This window comes from Haematobia irritans, chromosome 2 (assembly GCF_050003625.1).
Source record: "Haematobia irritans isolate KBUSLIRL chromosome 2, ASM5000362v1, whole genome shotgun sequence".
In the NCBI taxonomy this organism is placed as follows: Eukaryota; Metazoa; Arthropoda; class Insecta; order Diptera; family Muscidae; genus Haematobia; species Haematobia irritans.
Genome location: NC_134398.1, coordinates 185,235,094 through 185,258,364, shown reverse-complemented (window position 1 = coordinate 185,258,364; position 23,271 = coordinate 185,235,094). Strand labels below are relative to the sequence as shown.

General features: G+C 26.3%; 1 protein-coding gene across 1 annotated transcript; it reads right to left on the bottom strand.

Moving 5' to 3' along the window:
• Positions 1–12,204: 12,204 nt before the first annotated feature.
• On the bottom strand, positions 12,205–16,544 carry LOC142224404 (2-phosphoxylose phosphatase 1). The gene is made up of 4 exons (XM_075294180.1): positions 16,286–16,544; positions 15,886–16,192; positions 15,691–15,828; positions 12,205–13,738 (listed from the first exon to the last, which is right to left on the bottom strand). The coding sequence occupies exons 1-4, from the start codon at positions 16,377–16,379 to the stop codon at positions 12,475–12,477; spliced, it is 1,803 nt and encodes a 600-aa protein (XP_075150295.1). The 5' UTR covers positions 16,380–16,544; the 3' UTR covers positions 12,205–12,474.
• Between the last annotated feature and the right edge of the window lie 6,727 nt (positions 16,545–23,271).

Below are 23,271 nucleotides of genomic sequence, written 5' to 3'. Positions count from 1 at the left end.
AAAAGCAAAAGTAGTAAAAAAATTTACCACATTAACATTTGCTAAAATGTTGGAAAATGATGCACCCTCTACGTTGGCTGCCAATTTCATGTACACTTAAGTTCTTTACTAAAAAGAAGTTTGGCAGAAGCCTGTGCAAAAATCATACAATTATGTACCGAGTTCCCATTTACGGACAACCCTCTACTTTCAATTTAAGAAAAAATAACGGACAAAAGGTAATCCTCTCCCCACCTTCGCTCCACTCCGACCTGATATCGGACTATCACGTACCCTATATTAATTTCACAACTACTCAATGGTCCCTATAAATTCTATAGAAGTAAATCGACAAAGTTTATTTCAATTTTCCCCTTCCCCAACCAGATATCGAAAAATCATATACTAATTTAAAAATCATGAATAAATTTAATCACCTCCTCCCACGTTCCCTGTAAATTTCAAGTAGATCGGAGATGTTTAAATTTTGCTCTATTGTTTTAAAGGGACGTCACTTTCCCCGATACAATATCGACAAACACCGTGGTGAATAGCATCCCTAACCTTCCCTGAAATTTCTTGAAACTTTCCTTCAAGTGTGGGGCAAGGAAGGTTGCCTCTTCGTTTATAACTATCCCCCACTTCCTTTGTAAATTTCAAGAAAACTTAAGAATTTTTTTTTTGCAGTTTTAGAGGAGGACCTCCTCCCCGACCAAATATCGAAAAGTGGTTTAGCGTATCTTATGTAAACGTCTCAGAAAATGTCAAGCAAATTATAAGCCTAAAGGGGCGGCCTCTCTTCCGTCCAAATAGCACAAAATAAGGTATCAACTATTAATAATCGTAACCTCTCCCCAGTCCTCTGTAAATTTCAAGTAACTCGGTAAAGTTAAATTGTTTCTCAGTATGTACTTAAGAGAAGCGGATGTCTCCCTATGCCCTTTTATTTTTATTAAAAAATCAAGAACCTGATATAAATTTCATAACCTCACCTATTTTTTCCGTAAAATTTCAGTCGGGGGAGTTTAGTTTTGTTTTCACTGTACTTTAAAAATAAAGTCGGTCAAAGGGGTGGTTCCCCTCCCCGACCAAATATCGAAATATAATGTAGCGGATTTTTGTCTAGATGCCAACCCCAACATTCAATGAAAATTTCAAGCAAATCGCATAATTTTGTTCCAAGTTTCAAAAAGTAGGGCAAGGGGGAGGTCCCCCTCTCCGTCCACATATGAAATCATCAGGTACCCCATATTAATTCCATAACCGCACCGCATGTTCTCTGTAAATCTCAGATAATTTAGAGAATTTTAGTTTTTTCACTGTACTTTAAAAAAAAGTCGAACAAAGGGGTGGTCCCCCTCCGCCACCAAATATCGAAATATAAAGTAGCGGATCTTTGTCTAGATGCCAACCCCAACCTTCAATGAACATTTCAAGCAAATCGGTCAACTTTGGTCCAATTTTCAAAAAGTCCGACAAAGGGGAGGTCCCCCTCCGCGACCAGGTGTCAAAAAATGAGGTACGCTATTTTCACCACATGAACGCCCCCTACGATCTCTGAAAGTTTCAAGTAAATCGGTTCAACCGTTTCGGAGCCAACTCGGAACATACAAACAAACAAACAAACAAATAAACAAACATAAATTGAATTTTATATAAATAGATTTACTGTTATGCTTTTAGCTAAATGTAAGACCCCACATAATTTTTCAATAATTATTCAGAAGGCAGGTAAGTAATAATATGATCACTTGAAATATGTATGAAGAGGAAAATGTTATTTTTTGTTTATTTATTTTTATTATTTTTGGATGGGAAACATGAAACATTTTTGTAGCAAATCTTTTTTCTTGTTTTGTCAAATAATGCAATTAAGGATTACATTCCAAGACATAATTAGGAAAACAAAAGCAAACTGTTACTACCTCAGAAGGCAGGTAAGTAATAATATGATCACTTGAAATATGTATGAAGAGGAAAATGTTATTTTTTGTTTATTTATTTTTATTATTTTTGGATGGGAAACATGAAACATTTTTGTAGCAAATCTTTTTTCTTGTTTTGTCAAATAATGCAATTAAGGATTACATTCCAAGACATAATTAGGAAAACAAAAGCAAACTGTTACTACCTTCGTCGATGAAAATAAGCTTTTTTGTGTACAAATTATGGAGACATCGTAAAATTTACATGGGCTTCGGTCGCATTAATCAAATATTTAGTTGTAGAGACTAAACAATTCTTCCTCTGCCTAAAGATGTTTCTATCTGATCGCTATTTCATATTACCATTTAATAGTGCCTAGGTCAGACTATTCCAATTGATTCTTCTATAGGTTGGGACACCATGATGAAGAGTTTTATTATACTCTCAAAGTAATGATAAACCACACAAACGCATTAGTATTGATTTTGTATTGTACTAAAGAATCACATAAAAAGTTTATGAAAGCACCTAAAACTGGGAGCAAAATCGTTTAAATGCATTTCTATTTCAATTGAGAGTCTCACCAAAATGCATTGAGAGCAACAATTCAAAGACAATGTGAGAAATTTGCAAGGAGAGCTGAAGAGTGTATGGGTGTAAATACGTGTGTATTGAAGTCAATAACCTTGGTTGACGGTTGTTGGTTGGTTGGTTGTTGTGCTATAAGTCAAATACAAAGTACCGCAATATTCAGCGGCATTTTATTGCAATAGCCGTGTTTATTGTGGTCGTCATTGCGGTTTTTTTGTTTTTGTTTCTCAGAGTCACATGTCTATGCAATGTGCATACGATGATTGCCTTTAGAAGTGTATGTATGCATGGATAATGGTTGTTAGCCATAAGTTTACCCATACATATTCATAGATTTAAAAAATGCATACAAATAAATCGCTCTTCATAAGACATTGCGATTCGCCAACAAAACAACGTCGCGGCGTTTTAGATTCTCTGGTGAATGCGTCAGTTTGATTGTACGTAAGGCATTTTTCGTTGGATTTTTCACTTCTGTTTTCTTTTTTTGCAATATTGCAAATGAGCAGCAGCAGCAGCAAGCGACGATGACAACAGCGACTGAATATTGTTGCTGGTTGGCTGGTTGGTTTGTTGTTCATTGTATTTGTAGCAGAAGCGGCAACGTAGGAATTCCAAGTGATTTTTCAAAAAACCAGCCATTTCATTTTTTTTGTATCGTTCGTTTTATTATTTTTTCGAAAAACCCCAAGCAGAGGAAAAAAATATGCACGCAGCTATAAAATCTGGGCTCCTTGTGCTCATGTAACAAGAACATGCAGTGCGAGTGCACCGATTCACAGTAAAAGAGCCTACCATTTGTAAAAACTATTTACAACATCAACTCAGGCCATCATATCTTCTATTTAAACAACCATTTCGGTATTGTTTAGGAGGAATACGTAAACAGAAGGAGATATTTCCTCTGGGGCTTGTTTCTGATATTTTACATTGCCGGTCATTTGGCATGCATTCAGATGGACAATTCGCGTCCCTATTTTGTGGGTACTTACAACACTTTAGATGGCAGGCGAATTTGCTCTTTTTGTTTACCTTGAATTACAACATTTTTTCTTTCTCCTCTCGGTGGTTGCTTTTCATTTTGCAAACTAACTTTCCCCACATTCTCTCATATTGACATTGACTGTCCCCGTTTCTCCTCATTTGAAAGTGATTCTCATACAGTGGAACATTGGTTTAAGTGGTTGAAAATATAAGCTGATGTGCAAAATACCACTAAAGGTGATCTTTTTTAAAAAGCTGCGAATGCCCCTGGTTCAGGTACTAAGTACGTAAGTACTGGATATAGCTCTGAAGGTCACTCTGTCCATCATTTTATGGGATTCCCGAAAATTAGTACAAATAAATGTATAGTATGAACCATACCAAGTGTCCTGGATTTTTTTTTTAACAAAAATTGGTCTCGTGTTTTTCATGTGGTTAGATTAGATTGAAAGATCTTGCAGTTTTTCCATATCTCAAGTCAGCTAACATACACATAAGCCAGTATTAGGGTTGTTGTAGTCTTTAATTCGTACTATTAATCGTACGCTTTTCTAAATTGGTTGTTCTATTAGTACACAACTTTCCTCCTTATTGTCCTTCCGACCAAATGTTGATACCATTCTAAAGTTATATTTCGCAAACAATTTTGAAAATATTGCACTTTTTATTACACGCGAAAAAATATCACAACAAAAAAAAAATGTTTCCAATTAAAATTTTGATTCAGGTTGAAAACGAAATCAATAAAAAAATAAATGATACAATTTGATTTTTAATAAAATTATTTTTTATCAAATTATTTATTTTTAACGTTTTTAATTAATGCATTTATCATCTGTGATGCGCATTCGAGACTGTTTATTGTACATAGTACATATAGCGTACTCTAAGTAAATATAATGGCTTATTTATAGCCTATCATTACTAGTTCTTTTATGTTGTTTGGAAATTAAAAATTGTCTCCAAAATGGTTTCGGATTTCCACATCCTCATCAGTTCCCTTTATTGGATGGATCTATTAATTTCAATTATTAGACTTATTGGTATAGCTTTCTTCTAAAGCTAGAATTTTTTAATTAATATATTAATTGTCCCATTTAAAATTTGAATTAAATAAAAAATATTCAAATTTAAAAACATAATTCCTTTCCATTAAGTTTTCACTTATATCAAAAATTAACAAATATCTAATTTTAATTGACAAATGCGAATGATAAATCAAAAAGTGAACTAATTTATTTATAATTATATAAATCCAATAAATAATTGAGGTATTTAATAAAAAAATAGATTTTTGCGACCAAAATCAATTATATTTCTAATTGGATCAATTAACAATTTAATTGAAAGTGCCAAAGAAACCCAGCAAAAAAAAACAATGCCAAAAAAGTAGTGAAAATGTTTTTTATGTATCCTGAAGTTGTACAAAATTAGCGCAGAACCGATTAAGTTACCATGGGCTTTTCATAGGACGGATGTCCACCATCAGTGTTGCCAACTCCCCAAGGCCAAAAAGCACCAAAAATATGTTATAAATTCTAACATACCACCTTCCACCACAAAATCGAAAATTAAATGCTCTACTAAAAAAAAAAAAAGATGTACCTATTATAGAACTTTTGTGAATTGAATTTTAAGAAGTTAAGGTGGGTATTAAGATCGAGTTTAGCTGCTAAAATAGTCATTTTTTGACAATTACAATTTCTTTAATAATTCATTTTAAGGAATACAAACTTTGTGAAAATTTGTTTTTGGCTATTCCCCATCAAGTTATAATAAAATTTGCTGCAAATATGCATAATTTTATGCCTTTTTTACTGATATAGTTTTCACTTTAGCGGCAAAACTCGAACTTAGTACTCACCATTATGAACCGCTATTCAAGTATACACTTTGATCAGTTTTAATGCTTTCGTCCAATTCATTTTGATCAGTGATGTTTTTCAACTTTCAAAATATTAATATATGGAAGGAGTCTATATTAATATATGGAAGGAGTCTTATTTCAGTTGTGCGTGCTTTTGTGAATTTAATACAAACGTTTTTAATGACATCTTTACCAAATTCGAAAATTCGACACTCATCGCTCGACTTTCCTACAGAATACCCTAAATAACAATATTAATTAAAAAATAATCAATACCAACTTCATAACAACCAAATTCTATATTTGGCAATAAATTTGAGTTTCTTCGGCTCTTGAAAGTCTAATCAAAATTTTTGTATCAATTAAACTTAATACTGTTCAAAATAAAAAAAGCACCAAAAGCACTAAATGAAAATGCCAGAAAGCACCAAGTTGGTGCTTTTTTTAAAAAGGCACCAAAAAGGCAATTTGGTGCTTTTTAGAAATCAAAAAGCACTAAATTTGGTGCTAAAAGCACCAAATTGGCAACACTGTCCACCATTTCAATAGCCGGTACACTGAATTTGAGTCACTTCTTAAGATGTGATTCGAATTCAGTGTTTTAGATGTGAATTAAAGAATGTTGTAATATTTTGGCAAATAAATAATTTTTATAATATTTTATAATTTTCGTGATTGAAGTAATTTCAATTAGGAAATTAATTGAAGCCATTAATTCTGTGTTTGAATCAGAAAAATATTCGATGTAGGATCGAAATCGTCATTTAAACTTCAGTCTCCTTAATTAATTACCTAATTTGATTCCGGTAAAGCTGCTGTGGCGCGATGTATACCTCGTGAAAGCATGACAGGGATGTAGGTTGTTCTCCAAGGCCTCCTCACAGCACGTCCAACATGCAACATCTTTTGTTGTAATCTTTTGTAATGAAGCAATCCGGTTTATAGTCAAAATTCTATGTATTGAAATCTTGTACACAGATTTAATTTACTGAAATTACCACGTTATTTTTTTAATGCATCGGAAACCTTAAACTAGCATTTGAACAATCCAGATTATATTACAAAATAAAATATTTATGTTTATTTAAATAAAAAAATAACTGAAATATGTTATATAACAATTGAAGTACAAAGTCTAGGATAGAAACAATGAACCTCTGACAATAAAACTGGTACGCTTATTATTGCACCAACACCATAATGTAGTATTCTTGTGATGATGAATGTTTCTAATTTATTATATTACTTATTGAATACTTTCCTCACGAAACACAACGCTTCTGCATATTGGGTTCCACTGTATAAATTCATTGTAATATTAAAAATCTTGCCTGCAGTTTCAAATGCAAGCAAATCGAATTTTCTATGTTATCTACAAAGCTCATACCCAAAACCCTCTCTTTCAAAACTCTCCATAGCCATTTGAAACTTATAAGTATTTGAAGAAGTGTATGTGTAAAATACCAACCAAGTAAACCACTAAACAGACAATTGTAGTTGCTATCATTTCCCACTTTTCTTCACTGCTTTATAACAACAATTAGAAAAGGAGATGATATTGTTCCTTTCATACAACTAAAAAACCAGCAACAAAATGTAATAGTCAATAGAAGGTGTAAGTAAGTTACGTATCATCTACTTAGTTTGTGTGTAAATTGTATACAATCCGTCCGTTTGTCTGTCTACTTGGGTATTTTTCTCCTCATTTGACTGACTGACGTAAGTAACATTGTGTACTGAGTGCTATTAGGCTCTCAGCAATTTCCGCTCAACGATTTTACATTAAGTACTCGGATATTTTTTTTGTCTTCTTTAATTACGTTCAATTGCGCGCTGTACGTTTGTGTGTGCCTCTGTATATGGCTCAGTGCACACACAAGTACCCCCCACCCAACGAAACCAGCGAAGCACCACTCATCGCAGCAACACAACACTGACAATGAATGCTTGCTAGCTACTCTGCTTGTGTGAAACAGTATTTGTGATTTTTGTTGTTGTATAAATCCCCCCACATAGTATATACTTGTGTAAGTACATTGTACGTTCATACAACAATTTATGCTCCCATCGCATTTTATTCCTCTTCCCGTCAAAAGAAAATCTCTCTCGTAAAACATCTATTCACTTGTGTTACTGTTATGCATTCATATCACAGTCGACCCACCTTTTGCTGTTTTTATTCACATTTCTGAGAGGACTGTCATCATCGTAAGATTCTTTCGTTATTATTGTTCTTGCCTTTTCGTTATACTTTCCTGACTGAGCCTCTTTAACTCTCTTCTATTCGGTAGAGCTCTTATGAAAAGGTCGTTGTACGTTTCAATGTATCCAATATCGCCGTACATTAACCTCAATTACTTTGTATACTTTGTTGTTGTTGAATTTTGTTCGTTTTATTAATACCCGTTTTACTTATTTTTAGACTCTCAGCAAATCGGGCCATGTGTGTGTACAGTATATATATGTGTATGTATATGCAAGGATGCAAGGGTGTGTGTGTGTTTGCACTTTGCTTATTAAATGCATTTTGTGGGTCTCTCTTGCAAAAATATCTCAATGCAATTTTAGTAATGCATGAACATTGCCAGTGAGAAGTTCATTTGACCAGAATCGGAATTTCGAAATGGATTATTTACCATCGATAAATCAACATTGTGGTCACATTAAGGATATTCGTATTTCTAGAAAAAAAATAGAAAAATTTTTTGTTGGAATACATTTTATTTTTTGTTCCATTCAATTGAAAGAACGAATTAAAACCTTCGACACGCCAGTCTTCAAGTTATATATTTTTGGGTCTTAAATAAGACATGACTACATATTGACAAAGCTTTACGTTCTCGATTATTTTCGCATTAACCATTCAATACCATGCTGTAGATCAGCGTTTCCCAAATGGGGCCACCACGAGGTTCTAGGGGAGGCAGATTCATTTTTGAATTTTAAACCATCTATAGCTTTATGAGGATTTTTATTAAGATCAGCAAATATAGCTTCTCCTCCTACATTAAATTTATTAGGAGAAATTGTTAATTTCAACGAAACATCAATAATATACTACAAAAGAACGTGCCAACCATTTCGAAATGTTAATTTATAACCACAGTGAGAGATTAGAAGATACATGCAATGCTATAATTTTCACAACGAAATCGATACAGTTTCTGGGAGGGCGCAAATCATATTATGTTGGGAAGCTCTGGTGTAGACAGACATTCACCTCCCAGGAAGATTAGGGATAATCTCCACTTCCTATAGCACAAATTCCATCGTTATTTAATTATCATCCAGGTCTTGCAGCATAGCAGAAATGTCTCAACAGAAGACCTTTCTGCTGCCCGTGTTTCGCCAGATGGTTGCATGTGACGAGGAATTGTAATGACTGAAGTGTGAATAGTCGTATCGTGATCAGACTAGCAAACATCGTTCCGAACATTCACTGTTTACAAAAGTCGAATTATTGAAAATTCAGCAAAAAGTCGAAATTCGACTTATCACTAATCACATATGTCGAAAGCCTAATTTTAAAAAATTTAAAAAATTTTTGATTTCGACTTCAAAATTTGGAAAAAAATCGACTAAATTGGATCAATTAATTGACGTTGGTGATTGAAGAAATTTTAATTAAAAAATTAATTAGATCAATTAATTTCGTGATTTAAGACAAAACATTTTTTTTGTGTACATACATATATACATATCTCCTAGTTGGCTAAGAGAAAACTCAAATCAAACATCATTACATTAAACTTAAGGTAATTTAAATAAATTTACTTGAATGGAACTGATATGAAGTTATTATTGGTTATTAAAACAAATAAAAATATTGGTACTTTACCCATTGGTAATTTACGCATAGTATCGAAGATTAAAGTCTCCTATTTTCACTTCATAAGCTCCCATTGAGTTGTGGGTAGCTTGAATTCAAACACAATTGCATATCGCTCGATTTCGTTTTTATTTTAAATTTTATGTCTGCCTTATTTCTATAGTAAATATAATCTTAGAGAAAATTGAGAAATTTATTAAAACAAATAAGAATCTTATGTTTTTAAGATATTTCCCATAATATTTATGAATGATTTTATTTTATATTGTAAAACATTTCATATTATTTTCTATAGACAGTGATTGGTTTACACTTAATTTTTCCATACTTTCTCTCATTCGTTTATTTTTATTTGTTAATAAATAAATTATTTGTATGTACCTAGATTATCACAGTTTTTGATATGTTGTTGTTTGCGTTTTTTTTTTCTTTTGTTCTAGCTTAACTTAAAAATAAGAATTTTTGAATTTTATCAAAAATCCATTGATATGTTTCGTTTACATTTATTTTGGAATGACATCTTCGATTGAATGCAATAGAGGTGATGACTGCCTTTTTGTATAAGTAAAGTCTTAAATACCTTGCATCCCTGCAAGCATTTAGTAGTTTATTTTATCTTCTTTCGTTTAAATATCAATATATCGGGTCGCTAGGAAGTTTTGTGATAGAAAAGATCGCTTTCACGTGGAGGTATGTAGCGTTACCGTTCAGAATTGAGAAATTTGTCAAAATGTTATTTCTATAAAAAATGTTTTATTTCTGTAGAAAATTTTGTCAAAATATTATTTCTATAGAACATTTGATAAAAATTTTATTTCTATAGAAAATTTGATCAAAATTTTATTTTTATAGAAAATTTTATAAAAATGTCAAAATTTTATTTCTATAGAAAATTTTGTCAAAATTTTATTTCTATAGAAAATTTTGTCAAAATTTTATGTCTATAGAAAAAAATTATTTCTATAGAAAATTTTATCAAAATTTTATTTCTATAGAAAATTTTGTCAAAATTTTATTTCTATAGAAAATTTTCTCAAAAATTTATTTCTATATAAAGGTTTGCCAAAAAATTATTTCTACAGAAAATTTTGTCAAAATTTTAATTCTATAGAAAATTTGGCAACATTTTATTTCTATAGAAAATTTTATCAACATTTTATTTTTATAGAAAATTTTGTCAAAATTTTATTTTTATACAAAGTTTTGTAAAAATTTTATTTCTATAGAAAGTTTTGTCAAAATTTTAATTTATAGAAAATTTTTCAAAATTTTATTTCTATAGAAAATTTTTCAAAATTTTATTTCTATAGAAAATTTTGTAAATTTCTTTTCTATAGAAAATTTTCTCAAAAATTTACTTCTATGGAAAATTTTGTCAAAATTTTATTTCTATAGAAAAGTTTGTAAAAATTTTATTTCTATAGAAAATTTTGTCAAAATTTTATTTCTATAGAAAATTTTGTCAAAATTTTATTTCTATAGAATTTTTTCAAAATTTTATTTCTATAGAAAATTTTGTCAAAATTTTATTTCTATAGAAAATTTTGTCAAAATTTTATTTCTATAGAAAATTTTTCAAAATTTTATTTCTATACAAAATTTTGTCAACATTTTATTTCTATAGAAAAAAATTTATTTCTATAGAAAATTTTATCAACATTTTATTTCTATAGAAAATTTTCTCAAAAATTTATTTCTATATAAAGGTTTGCCAAAAAATTATTTCTATAGAAAATTTGGTCAAACTTTTAATTCTATAGAAAATTTTGTCAACATTTTATTTCTATAGAAAATTTTTCAACATTTTATTTTTATAGAAAATTTTGTCAAAATTTTATTTTTATAGAAAGTTTTGTAAAAATATTATTTCTATAGAAAGTTTTGTCAAAATTTTATTTCTATAGAAAGTTTTGTCAAAATTTTAATTTATAGAAAATTTTTCAAAATTTTATTTCTATAGAAAATTTTGTATTTTTTTTTTTTCTATAGAAAATTTTCTCAAAAATTTACTTCTATGGAAAATTTTGTCAAAAATTTATTTCTAAAGTTTTTTTCAAAATTTATTTCTGTAGAAAATTTTGTCAAAATTTTATTTCTATAGAAAATTTTGTCAAAATTTTAATTCTATAGAAAATTTTGTCAACATTTTATTTCTATAGAAAATTTTATCAACATTTTATTTTTATAGAAAATTTTGTCAAAATTTTATTTTTATAGAAAGTTTTGTAAAAATATTATTTCTATAGAAAGTTTTTTCAAAATCTTAATTTATAGAAAATTTTTCAAAATTTTATTTTTATAGAAACTTTTGTAATTTTTTTTTTCTATAGAAAAATTTCTCAAAAATTTATTTCTATGGAAAATTTTGTCAAAAATTTATTTCTAAAGTTTTGTCAAAATTTTATTTCTATAGAAACTGTTGTCAAAAATTATTTGTATAGAATATTTTGTCAAAATTTTATTTCAATAGAAAATTTTGTCAAAATTTTATTTCAATAGAAAATTTTGTCAAAATTTTATTTCAATAGAAAATTTTGCCAAAATCTTATTTCTATAGAAAATTTTGTGTCTATACAAAATATTGTCAAAATTTTATTTCTATAGAAAATTTTGTCAAAATTTTATTTCTATAGAAAAAAATTTATTTCTATAGAAAAAAATTTATTTCTATAGAAAATTTTGTCAAAATTTTAAGTGTATAGACAATTTTGTCAACATTTTATTTCTATAGATAATTTTGTTGACATTTTATTTTTATAGAAAATTTTGTCGAAATTTTATTTCTATAGAAAATTTTGTCAAAATTTTATTTCTATAGAAAAAATTGTCAAAATTTTATTTCTATAGAAAATTTTGTCAAAATTTGATTTCTATAGAAAATTTGGTCAAAATATTATTCCTATAGAAAATTTTGTTAAAATTTGATTTCTATAGAAAATTTTGTCAAAATTTTATTTCTATAGAAAATTTTGTCATTCCTATAGAAAATTTTGACGTTATATTTCTATAAAAAATTTTCCCAAAAATTTTATTTCTATAGAAAATTTTGTCAACATTTTATTTCTAGAGAAACTTTTCTCAAAATGTTATGGTCCCCGATGATTATGTCTCATAGTGGACGATTAGATCGCGACCGGGAATACTAAGTCGATAAGAAGATTATATCTCCTACGAAAGATTTTTTCTTCCTTAGCGAAAATACTTAGCTACATTTTCGATCGAAAATGTTTGCAGGGATTAATGCTCGAATTGTGTATATGTATGAGAGGGATTGTTGGTGTACGTGTGTAGCAAATTTTCAAAATTCATTTCCTTTGGAATTTGCCGGCATAACACAGGCATCTTTAAAATTGGTGGCATTCAATGGTCCAAAATAGTCTTCATGTAAAAATCGTATGATATTCTCTATGGGACATAAATCGGCTTTATTGCCTCGGCTATCACGTGTTACCCTAAGACTTTTGCCACCTTCACAAAAATCTATTTGTTGTGTCACATCATGTCCATCATAGACAACACGAAAATAATAATCAGTATGGGCTTCACTTTTATACACCTCAAAAGCTAAACGCGCTGCATAGGCTATAAAGGTATTCTCTGTTTGTATGCCCAATGCCGCTGTTAGATATTGTAGAGTCCAATCATGACCAGAGTATAATACAAATTTTGTACGATCTCCCGATATCATGCGTAACATATAACTGACTATATGTCTAATCATGCCATAGGCTCTCATCAGGCCAATTCTTTTGTAAAAGGAATGATGGACCTCCCTTGTTGATTGCCAATTGGAGAAAGACATCATGGTAGAGACATGAGCCGATTCAATACAACCCTCGTTGTTGGAGGATGTTGAAACTTCTTCATTAGCTCCTTGCATTTGTATCAAATTGGAATTGACATCACCAACGGCATTACCAGGACCCATACTATCTCCGATACCTGCAACATTTCCTGCCCCTCCTCCACCGCCTACCATCATATCATCTTGATCTATATTGATAACATCATTTAAATCCACATCATTGGCCTTTGTACTGACCGCTATGGTCTCCGTTCCATTGAGATTTTTATGGCATGGCCAGGGGGCATCATGACACATAACCGTTAACATGGCATCGACAACTTCATTCGGATCATTGATACCATTGGGAGTATGCTGTAGTAATTGATTACCTATCCAATGCATAACACTTGTCACCATTGGTTGTTTGGTCAAACTCTTCTTCTGTATCTTTAAAAGTTCTTTCCTCAACGCATCGGCCTTTGGACAAACACAATCGGTAAAACAAAAGGCAATGCTATGCGATTCCCTTACATTTAGGGCCAACCATTTATCCGTGGGCAGAAATGTATAGAAGAGGGCCAAAGCCGATTGAAAAGTTCTTCTAACACGAGTTGTATAGACCACTACTTCATCGGAATTCAATAGGGTAGAGTAAGGTGTAGAATTAGCCACATTTTTACCATATTGATTGGTAGCCTGTCTTATCCATAGACCCAATGGATGGGCATAAATCTGATGGAGTATTTCGCCAACATGCAGTAACTGAGCTATACCTCTGTAATGATTTAAAATGGCAAGTAATTAAATTAAATTGAAATTTACTTAATTTCAATAAATTAATCGTCATTTAATTTTATATAATTTAATTTAGTTTTTTTTTGTTTAATTTAATGTAAAAGAAAAAAAAATAATTTTAATTTAATTTAATTTAATTTAATTTAATTTAATTTAATTTAATTTAATTTAATTTAATTTAATTTAATTTAATTTAATTTAATTTAATTTAATTTAATTTAATTTAATTTAATTTAATTTAATTTAATTTAATTTAATTTAATTTAATTTAATTTAATTTAATTTAATTTAATTTAATTTAATTTAATTTAATTTAATTTAATTTAATTTAATTTAATTTAATTTAATTTAATTTAATTTAATTTAATTTAATTTAATTTAATTTAATTTAATTTAATTTAATTTAATTTAATTTAATTTAATTTAATTTAATTTAATTTAATTTAATTTAATTTAATTTAATTTAATTTAATTTAATTTAATTTAATTTAATTTAATTTAATTTAATTTAATTTAATTTAATTTAATTTAATTTAATTTAATTTAATTTAATTTAATTTAATTTAATTTAATTTAATTTAATTTAATTTAATTTAATTTAATTTAATTTAATTTAATTTAATTTAATTTAATTTAATTTAATTTAATTTAATTTAATTTAATTTAATTTAATTTAATTTAATTTAATTTAATTTAATTTAATTTAATGTAGTTTAATTTAATTTAGTTTAATTTAATTAATTTAGTTTAATTTAATTTAATTTAATTTAATTTAATTTAATTTAATTTAATTTAATTTAATTTAATTTAATTTAATTTAATTTAATTTAATTTAATTTAATTTAATTTAATTTAATTTAATTTAATTTAATTTAATTTAATTTAATTTAATTTAATTTAATTTAATTTAATTTAATTTAATTTAATTTAATTTAATTTAATTTAATTTAATTTAATTTAATTTAATTTAATTTAATTTAATTTAATTTAATTTAATTTAATTTAATTTAATTTAATTTAATTTAATTTAATTTAATTTAATTTAATTTAATTTAATTTAATTTAATTTAATTTAATTTAATTTAATTTAATTTAATTTAATTTAATTTAATTTAATTTAATTTAATTTAATTTAATTTAATTTAATTTAATTTAATTTAATTTAATTTAATTTAATTTAATTTAATTTAATTTAATTTAATTTAATTCAATTTAATTTGATTTAATTTAATTTAATTTAATTTAATTTAATTTAATTTAATTTAATTTAATGTAGTTTAATTTAATTTAGTTTAATTTAATTAATTTAGTTTAATTTAATTTAATTTAATTTAATTTAATTTAATTTAATTTAATTTAATTTAATTTAATTTAATTTAATTTAATTTAATTTAATTTAATTTAATTTAATTTAATTTAATTTAATTTAATTTAATTTAATTTAATTTAATTTAATTTAATTTAATTTAATTTAATTTAATTTAATTTAATTTAATTTAATTTAATTTAATTTAATTTAATTTAATTTAATTTAATTTAATTTAATTTAATTTAATTTAATTTAATTTAATTTAATTTAATTTAATTTAATTTAATTTAATTTAATTTAATTTAATTTAATTTAATTTAATTTAATTTAATTTAATTTAATTTAATTTAATTTAATTTAATTTAATTTAATTTAATTTAATTTAATTTAATTTAATTTAATTTAATTTAATTTAATTTAATTTAATTTAATTTAATTTAATTTAATTTAATTTAATTTAATTTAATTTAATTCAATTTAATTTGATTTAATTTAATTTAATGTATTGTAATTTAATTCAATTAATTTTTTAATCGACTTTGGCGATTGATACTACAATTTCGTGATTGAAAACAAATAGCAGATGCCCTGCCTAAAAACATCAGTTCACTCATCATACATACTTATAAGTCAACTGTCCCAGTAGACATTCCTTTTCGGCCAATGGAAGCAAAGGAAACCCATGAAAAGGTCCAACCTTATTCCAATACATATGATTCGATGCAGATGCTGAAGTTGTGTTATACAAAAAGCTTCGATATCTATAAAATTCACCAATATTAGCTTGAAGTTACAATAGAAAAATAAGCAAATCTTACTTATTAACCAAATTATCCCCAGTTATGCCACAATCCAAATGAGGTACACTACGTACATGAGACATTGGACCCCTATCACCATGCCGTATTATCATAAGGACACCCTGTAATTTCCAACCATCCAATATGCCACCATCATCGAGACGATTTATTTGTGACAATGGCATACAACGTTTCTTATATTTGGCAAAATTATTAGAATCCGCAGGCGGAGTAACTGTCAATGAGGGTGCACCATAAAGATGGGAATTGCCATTAAGAATATAGCTCAAGGAATTTGTATTGCGTCCAATATATTTATACATTCCTATGAAAAAGGTAAAAGAAATCAAAATTAAAAACAAAAAATGGCAAAAGTTTTCCTCTGAAACTCTTGATGGGAATAGGAAAATTGTCTCACCTGCTATTAGCAAAAATATCCATATACTTAATATCATATAACAATATAATGTCCTGTGTTGTGTAGAGAATCGTATGAGTTCTTTGAGTAACATTGTAAATTATCCAGTGTCTGTGACTATAGTGTATCTCAAAAAATTGGATTGTGGCGGGGAGTTTCTTTTTTGGTTATTTTAATTGTGGTCCTTAAAATTTTCGTTTTCTTTCAGGATATCTTTCTTCTTCTTCTAATAGTGAGATGTATGTATTACAGTAAATTTTAAGAAACTGATATGTTTACCTATCAGCTGTTTTATCCATGTAGATGTCAAAATAGGGGTTTGATGCAAAATGTTTGACATGCGCATTGCTGTTGTCTTGAATGTAAACAATAACATATGTTTCCCAAGTAGTAGCATGCTAATGTAAATAGGATTCCCCCGAAATCGTGCAAACATACATACACAAAATAGAGGAAGTGAGAGCCGAAGTTAACTTGTTGAAATCACCGTTAGTTTATTTATATTTTTAGCTTTGACATGAGGCTTGTCAGAGAGAGAGAGAGAGAGAGTTACAATATACTGTGTCAAATGTCAATAACATCGAATTGTAGACATTTCATATTCGCAGATTTGTTGTACACTGTGATGTTATTAAATTATTCTATTCTATTTTTTTTTTAAATAATTTTTTGATTTTTTTTTATTAACTAAACATTATTTAAAAAAATCATACGGTCTAATAATTGCCATGATGAATTAAGCATTAGTCAAATTTGACTAATGATGAAATCTCAATAAATTTTTCTTGCGTTTTAGTTAATTTTAAACATGTCATTGCTTTAAAGGTACAAATTAAATATATTAATTAAATATTAACCTTCCCCTAAATAGGAAAAAGTGTGTAATTGCCAGCGTTGCCACAATGAATTTTTATCTTGGACCAACATTTTTCCAAAACTGGACCAAAATTCATACCAGCGGACCATTTTTCCAAATTAAATTAATATCATTTAAAAGTTAAAATTTTTCCAAAAATTTTACTTCGATAGAAAATTATGTCAAAATTTTATTTCTATAGAAAATTTTGTCAAAATTTTATTTCTATAGAAAATTTTGTAAAAAATTTATTTCTATAGAAAATTTTGTAAAAATTTTATTTCTATAGAAAATTTTGTAAAAATTTTATTTCTATAGAAAATTTTGTCAACATTTTATTTCTATAGAAAATTTTGTAAAAATTTTATTTCTATAGAAAATTTTGTCAAAATTTTATTTCTATAGAAAACTTTTCCAAAATTTTACTTCAATTGAAAATTTTGTCAAAATTTTATTTCTATAGAAATTTTGTGAACATTTTATTTTTATAGAAAATTTTGTCAAATTTTCAGTTCTATGTAATTGCCAGCGTTGCCACAATGAATTTTTATTTTGGACCAAAATTTTTCCTTAATTGGACCAAAATTCATACCAGCGGACCCTTTTTCCAAATTAAATTATAATCATTTAAAAGTTAACAATTTTCCAAAATTTTACTTCGATAGCATTTTTTTTGATATAAATTTTTTCGATAGAAAAAATTTGTCAAAATTTTATTGCTATAGAAAAATTTTAGTTCTATAGAAAGTTATCGCAAAACTTTATTTCTATAGAAAATTTGTCAAAATTTTATTTCCATAGAAAATTTTGTCAAAATTTTATTTCTATAGAAAATGTTGTCAAAATTTTAGTTCTTTAGGAAATTTTGTCAAAATTTTATTCCTTTAGGAAATTTTGACAAAATTTCAGTTCTTTATTTGGCAAAATATGGAATGGTTCAGAAGTTATTGACAATCCAAAATTTTTCGTTTTGCGAACTCGTAAACCAGGATATAGGGGATTGCCTAACTTTATGAAAAAAACTCGGCAATTTTTATTGCAAAACACACATCGATTACAACAGTTGACCACTTGACAGACTGGCTGAAGTCCTTACATATTAAAGAATTCGATAATGTGAGATTGTGTTTTTTTCCCTTTTTTTTATAGAATTAAATTTACATACATATAATAATTATATGAATTTTCTCTTGGGGATTTTTTATGGGGAAAAATATTGCAGTTGGGGATTTTTTGGGGATATAATTTCGACATTTTGGGGATCTCTCGAAGAAATCTGGCTACCGTCTGTTATTTGAAAAGGACCATGGATCGTATGATATTTACAACATGTGGAGATCATGAAGCTCATACGCTACAAGGGTCAATAACACTACTTTACAAAATAAAATTATTTTCATGTACATTTGATGATGAGAGGTGACTTATTTAATGTATTTTCGCCTGCTAAATTCGAAAGTAAAGGTTAATTTTCTTTTGTGGATGAAAAAATAAAATATATAAGGATGTCTCAAAATCCTTATTTTTTTTTTCATTTTTTTATACTTGACAAATCATATCTCGAGCTACAAATGCTCGATTTGGATTTAATCTCTCAATTGTTTATAACTTTGTTATTTTCCGGTCGTTTTTCTTCTAGTTAGCATGGATGGAAAATAAAATTTTAAGAAAGTACAAAAAAGCTATTTTTTGAGCGAAAAATTGCTTTTCACTAATTTTCAACAAAAAATTTCATTGGAAGATTATTGTCAAGAGCTCCTTTAGACTGAATTTTAAAGAAAATAAAATTTTGTTTGTAAACTCCTAAATTTTAAATATTTTTTTAGTTTTATATCCGCTTACAAAGACACGCCACAATTGATAGAATTATACTGTTTGGTAGATTGTAGATAAATAAATAAAAAATAAAAAATTCTATAAAAATAAAATTTGGAAAAAAATCAATAAAAATTTTGTCAAAATTTTCTATAAAAACTAAAATTTTGACAAAATTTTCTTTAGGAATAAAATTTTGACAAAATTTTCTTTAGAAATAAAATTTTGACAAAGTTTTCGTTACAAATAAAATGTTGACAAAATTTTCTATAGAAATAATAATAGAAATAAATCAAAATTTTATTTCTATTAGTACTATAGTCAAGTGTGCCAAATTTTATTGAAATCGGTTCAGATTTAGATATAGCTCCCATATATATCTTTCGCCCGATTTACACTCATATGACCACAGAGGCCAATTTTTTGCTCCGATTTAGTTGAAATTTTGCACAGGGAGTAGAATTAGCATTGTAGCTATGCGTGCCAAATTTGGTTGAAATCGGTTCAGATTTAGATATAGCTCCCATATATATCGATCGCCCGATTTACACTCATATGACCACAGTGGCCAATCTTTTACTACGATTTAATAAAAAAATTCTATAAAAATAAAATTTTGAAAAAAAAATAAATAAAAATTTTGACAAAATTTTCTATAAAAACTAAAATTTTGACAAAATTTTCATCAGAAATAAAATTTTGATAAAATTTTCTTTAGAAATAAAATTTTGACAAAATTTTCTTTAGAAATAAAATTTTGACAAAATTTTCTATAGAAATAATAATAGAAATAAATAAAAATTTTATTTCTATAGAAATAATAATAGAAATAAATCAAAATTTTATTTCTATAGAAATAAAATTTTGACAAAATTTTCTTTGGAAATAAAATTTTGACAACATTTTCTTTAGAAATAAAGTTTTGACAAAATTTTCTATAAAAATAAAATGTTTACAAAATTTTCTTTAGAAATAAAATTTTGACAAAATTTTCATTAGAAATAAAATTTTGACCACATTTCCTTTAGAAATAAAATTTTGACAAAATTTTCTATAAAAATAAAATGTTGACAAAATTTTCTTTAGAAATAAAATTTTGACAACATTTTCTTTAGAAATAAAATCTTGACAAAATTTTCTTTGGAAATAAAATGTTGACAAAATTTTCTTTAGAAATAAAATTTTGACAACATTTTCTATAGAAATAAAATGTTGACAAAATTTTCTTTAGAAATAAAATGTTGACAAAATTTTCATTAAAAATAAAATTTTGACAAAATTTTCTTTAGCAATAAAATTTTGACAAAATTTTCTATAGAAATAAAATGTTGACAAAATTTTAATTAGAAATAAAATGTTGACCGCATTTCCCTTAGAAATAAAATTTTGACAAAATTTTCTATAAAAATAAAATGTTGACAAAATTTTCTTTAGAAATAAAATTTTAACAACATTTTCTGTAGAAATAAAATCTTGACAAAATTTTCTTTAGAGATAAAATGTTGACAAAATTTTCATTAGAAATAAAATTTTGACCACATTTTCTTTAGAAATATAATTTTGAGCACATTTTCTTTAGAAATAAAATTTTTACAAAATTTTCTTTAGAAATAAAATGTTGACAAAATTTTCTTTGGAAATAAAATGTTCATCAGAAATAAAATTTTGACAACATTTTCTATAGAAATAAAATGTTGACAAAACTTTCTGAAGAAATAAATCATTGCAAAATAATATTTTTGGTAAGATTTTCTCCAAATGTTTGTAGATTAGTTTTGTCTCAAGTTTTGAGCGTGACTGTAGTGGTTAGCATTATTTTAGTACGCGATCGAAGCGTAATATAGAACCATATGATTTTTTACATTTCAGAACTGAATAAAATTTAGACAAAATTTTATTTCTGATGAAAATTTTGTCAAAATTTTATTTCTATAGAAAATTTTGTCAAAATTTTTGTAAGCGGATATAAAACAAAAAAAAATATTTAAAATTGAAATGTTGACAAATAAAACTTTATTTTCTTTAAAATTCAGTTGTGAGATTTTAACAAGCGTTCTTCATTTTTCATTCATAGTAATAAAGAACATCTCAGAAAGTAGTTTCAATGTCATGCCGTGGCGTCATTTCGATGTCTACAAATATTTGAAGAGACGTTTTGATGGATCGTGTTCAATGGCGTTGTGGCTGAGTATGATAAGGCGTTCTGTTATGGTGCCAATAAACAAATGTTCAACCAAGTTTGCACTAATGCCGGATCAAAAATTGGGAATCCAAATTACTTTTTTGGAAGCTCTTTCTTTGCTGGGTACAAGAGAAGCTTAAACAACAGAGGAAAATACCAAGTGGCATAAAAGACTTTTTACAAGAATTCATAATTAATAATAATTATATGCCCCAATGAACTATGCGCCATAAAAAAGGCCTAATGCAATTCATTAGCATTTTTTTTGTTTCCTCTGAACAATTTCAAATAATTTTCAAATACTTCAAACGCTTTTTTTTAATACTTCAAATATTTAAATAAAGAACAACAGTTTTCTCCTAAATTTTTATCAAAATGAGTCAAAAAACCGAGATATCTGAAGATGAATTGACCATACCGGAAGAAGGAGGGGAAACAATAAATATAGGCGTAAATCAAGAAGTTTTCTTTAGAAATAAAATCTTGACAAAATTTTCTTTGGAAATAAAATGTTGACAAAATTTTCTTTAGAAATAAAATTTTGACAAAATTTTCTATAGAAATAAAATGTTGTCAAAATTTTCTTTAGAAATAAAATGTTGACAAAATTTTCATTAAAAATAAAATTTTGACAAAATTTTCTTTAGCAATAAAATTTTGACAAAATTTTCTATAGAAATAAAATGTTGACAAAATTTTAATTAGAAATAAAATGTTGACACGCCACAATTGATAGAATTATACTGTTTGGTAGATTGTAGATAAATAAATAAAAAATAAAAAAATTCTATAAAAATAAAATTTTGAAAAAAAATCAATAAAAATTTTGACAAAATTTTCTATAAAAACTAAAATTTTGACAAAATTTTCTTTAGAAATAAAATTTTGACAAAATTTTCGTTACAAATAAAATGTTGACAAAATTTTCTATAGAAATAAAATGTTGACAAAATTTTCTATAGAAATAATAATAGAAATAAATCAAAATTTTATTTCTATTAGTACTATAGTCAAGTGTGCCAAACTTTATTGAAATCGGTTTAGATTTAGATATAGCTCCCATATATATCTTTCGCCCGATTTACACTCATATGACCACAGAGGCCAATTTTTTGCTCCGATTTAGTTGAAATTTTGCACAGGGAGTAGAATTAGCATTGTAGCTATGCGTGCCAAATTTGGTTGAAATCGGTTCAGATTTAGATATAGCTCCCATATATAGCTTTCGCCCGATTTACACTCATATGACCACAGAGGCCAATTTTTTGCTCCGATTTAGTTGAAATTTTGCACAGGGAGTAGAATTAGCATTGTAGCTATGCGTGCCAAATTTGGTTGAAATCGGTTCAGATTTAGATATAGCTCCCATATATATCGATCGCCCGATTTACACTCATATGACCACAGTGGTCAGTCAATCTTTTACTACGATTTAATAAAAAAATTCTATAAAAATAAAATTTTGAAAAAAAATCAATAAAAATTTTGACAAAATTGTCTATAAAAACTAAAATTTTGACAAAATTTTCATCAGAAATAAAATTTTGATAAAATTTTCTTTAGAAATAAAATTTTGACAACATTTTCTTTAGAAATAAAATGTTGACAAAATTTTCTATAGAAATAATAATAGAAATAAATAAAAATTTTATTTCTATAGAAATAATAATAGAAATAAATCAAAATTTTATTTCTATAGAAATAAAATTTTGACAAAATTTTCTTTGGAAATAAAATTTTGACAACATTTTCTTTAGAAATAAAGTTTTGACAAAATTTTCTATAAAAATAAAATGTTTACAAAATTTTCTTTAGAAATAAAATTTTGACAAAATTTTCATTAGAAATAAAATTTTGACCACATTTCCTTTAGAAATAAAATTTTGACAAAATTTTCTATAAAAATAAAATGTTGACAAAATTTTCTTTAGAAATAAAATTTTGACAACATTTTCTTTAGAAATAAAATCTTGACAAAATTTTCTTTGGAAATAAAATGTTGACAAAATTTTCTTTAGAAATAAAATTTTGACAACATTTTCTATAGAAATAAAATGTTGACAAAATTTTCTTTAGAAATAAAATGTTGACAAAATTTTCATTAAAAATAAAATTTTGACAAAATTTTCTTTA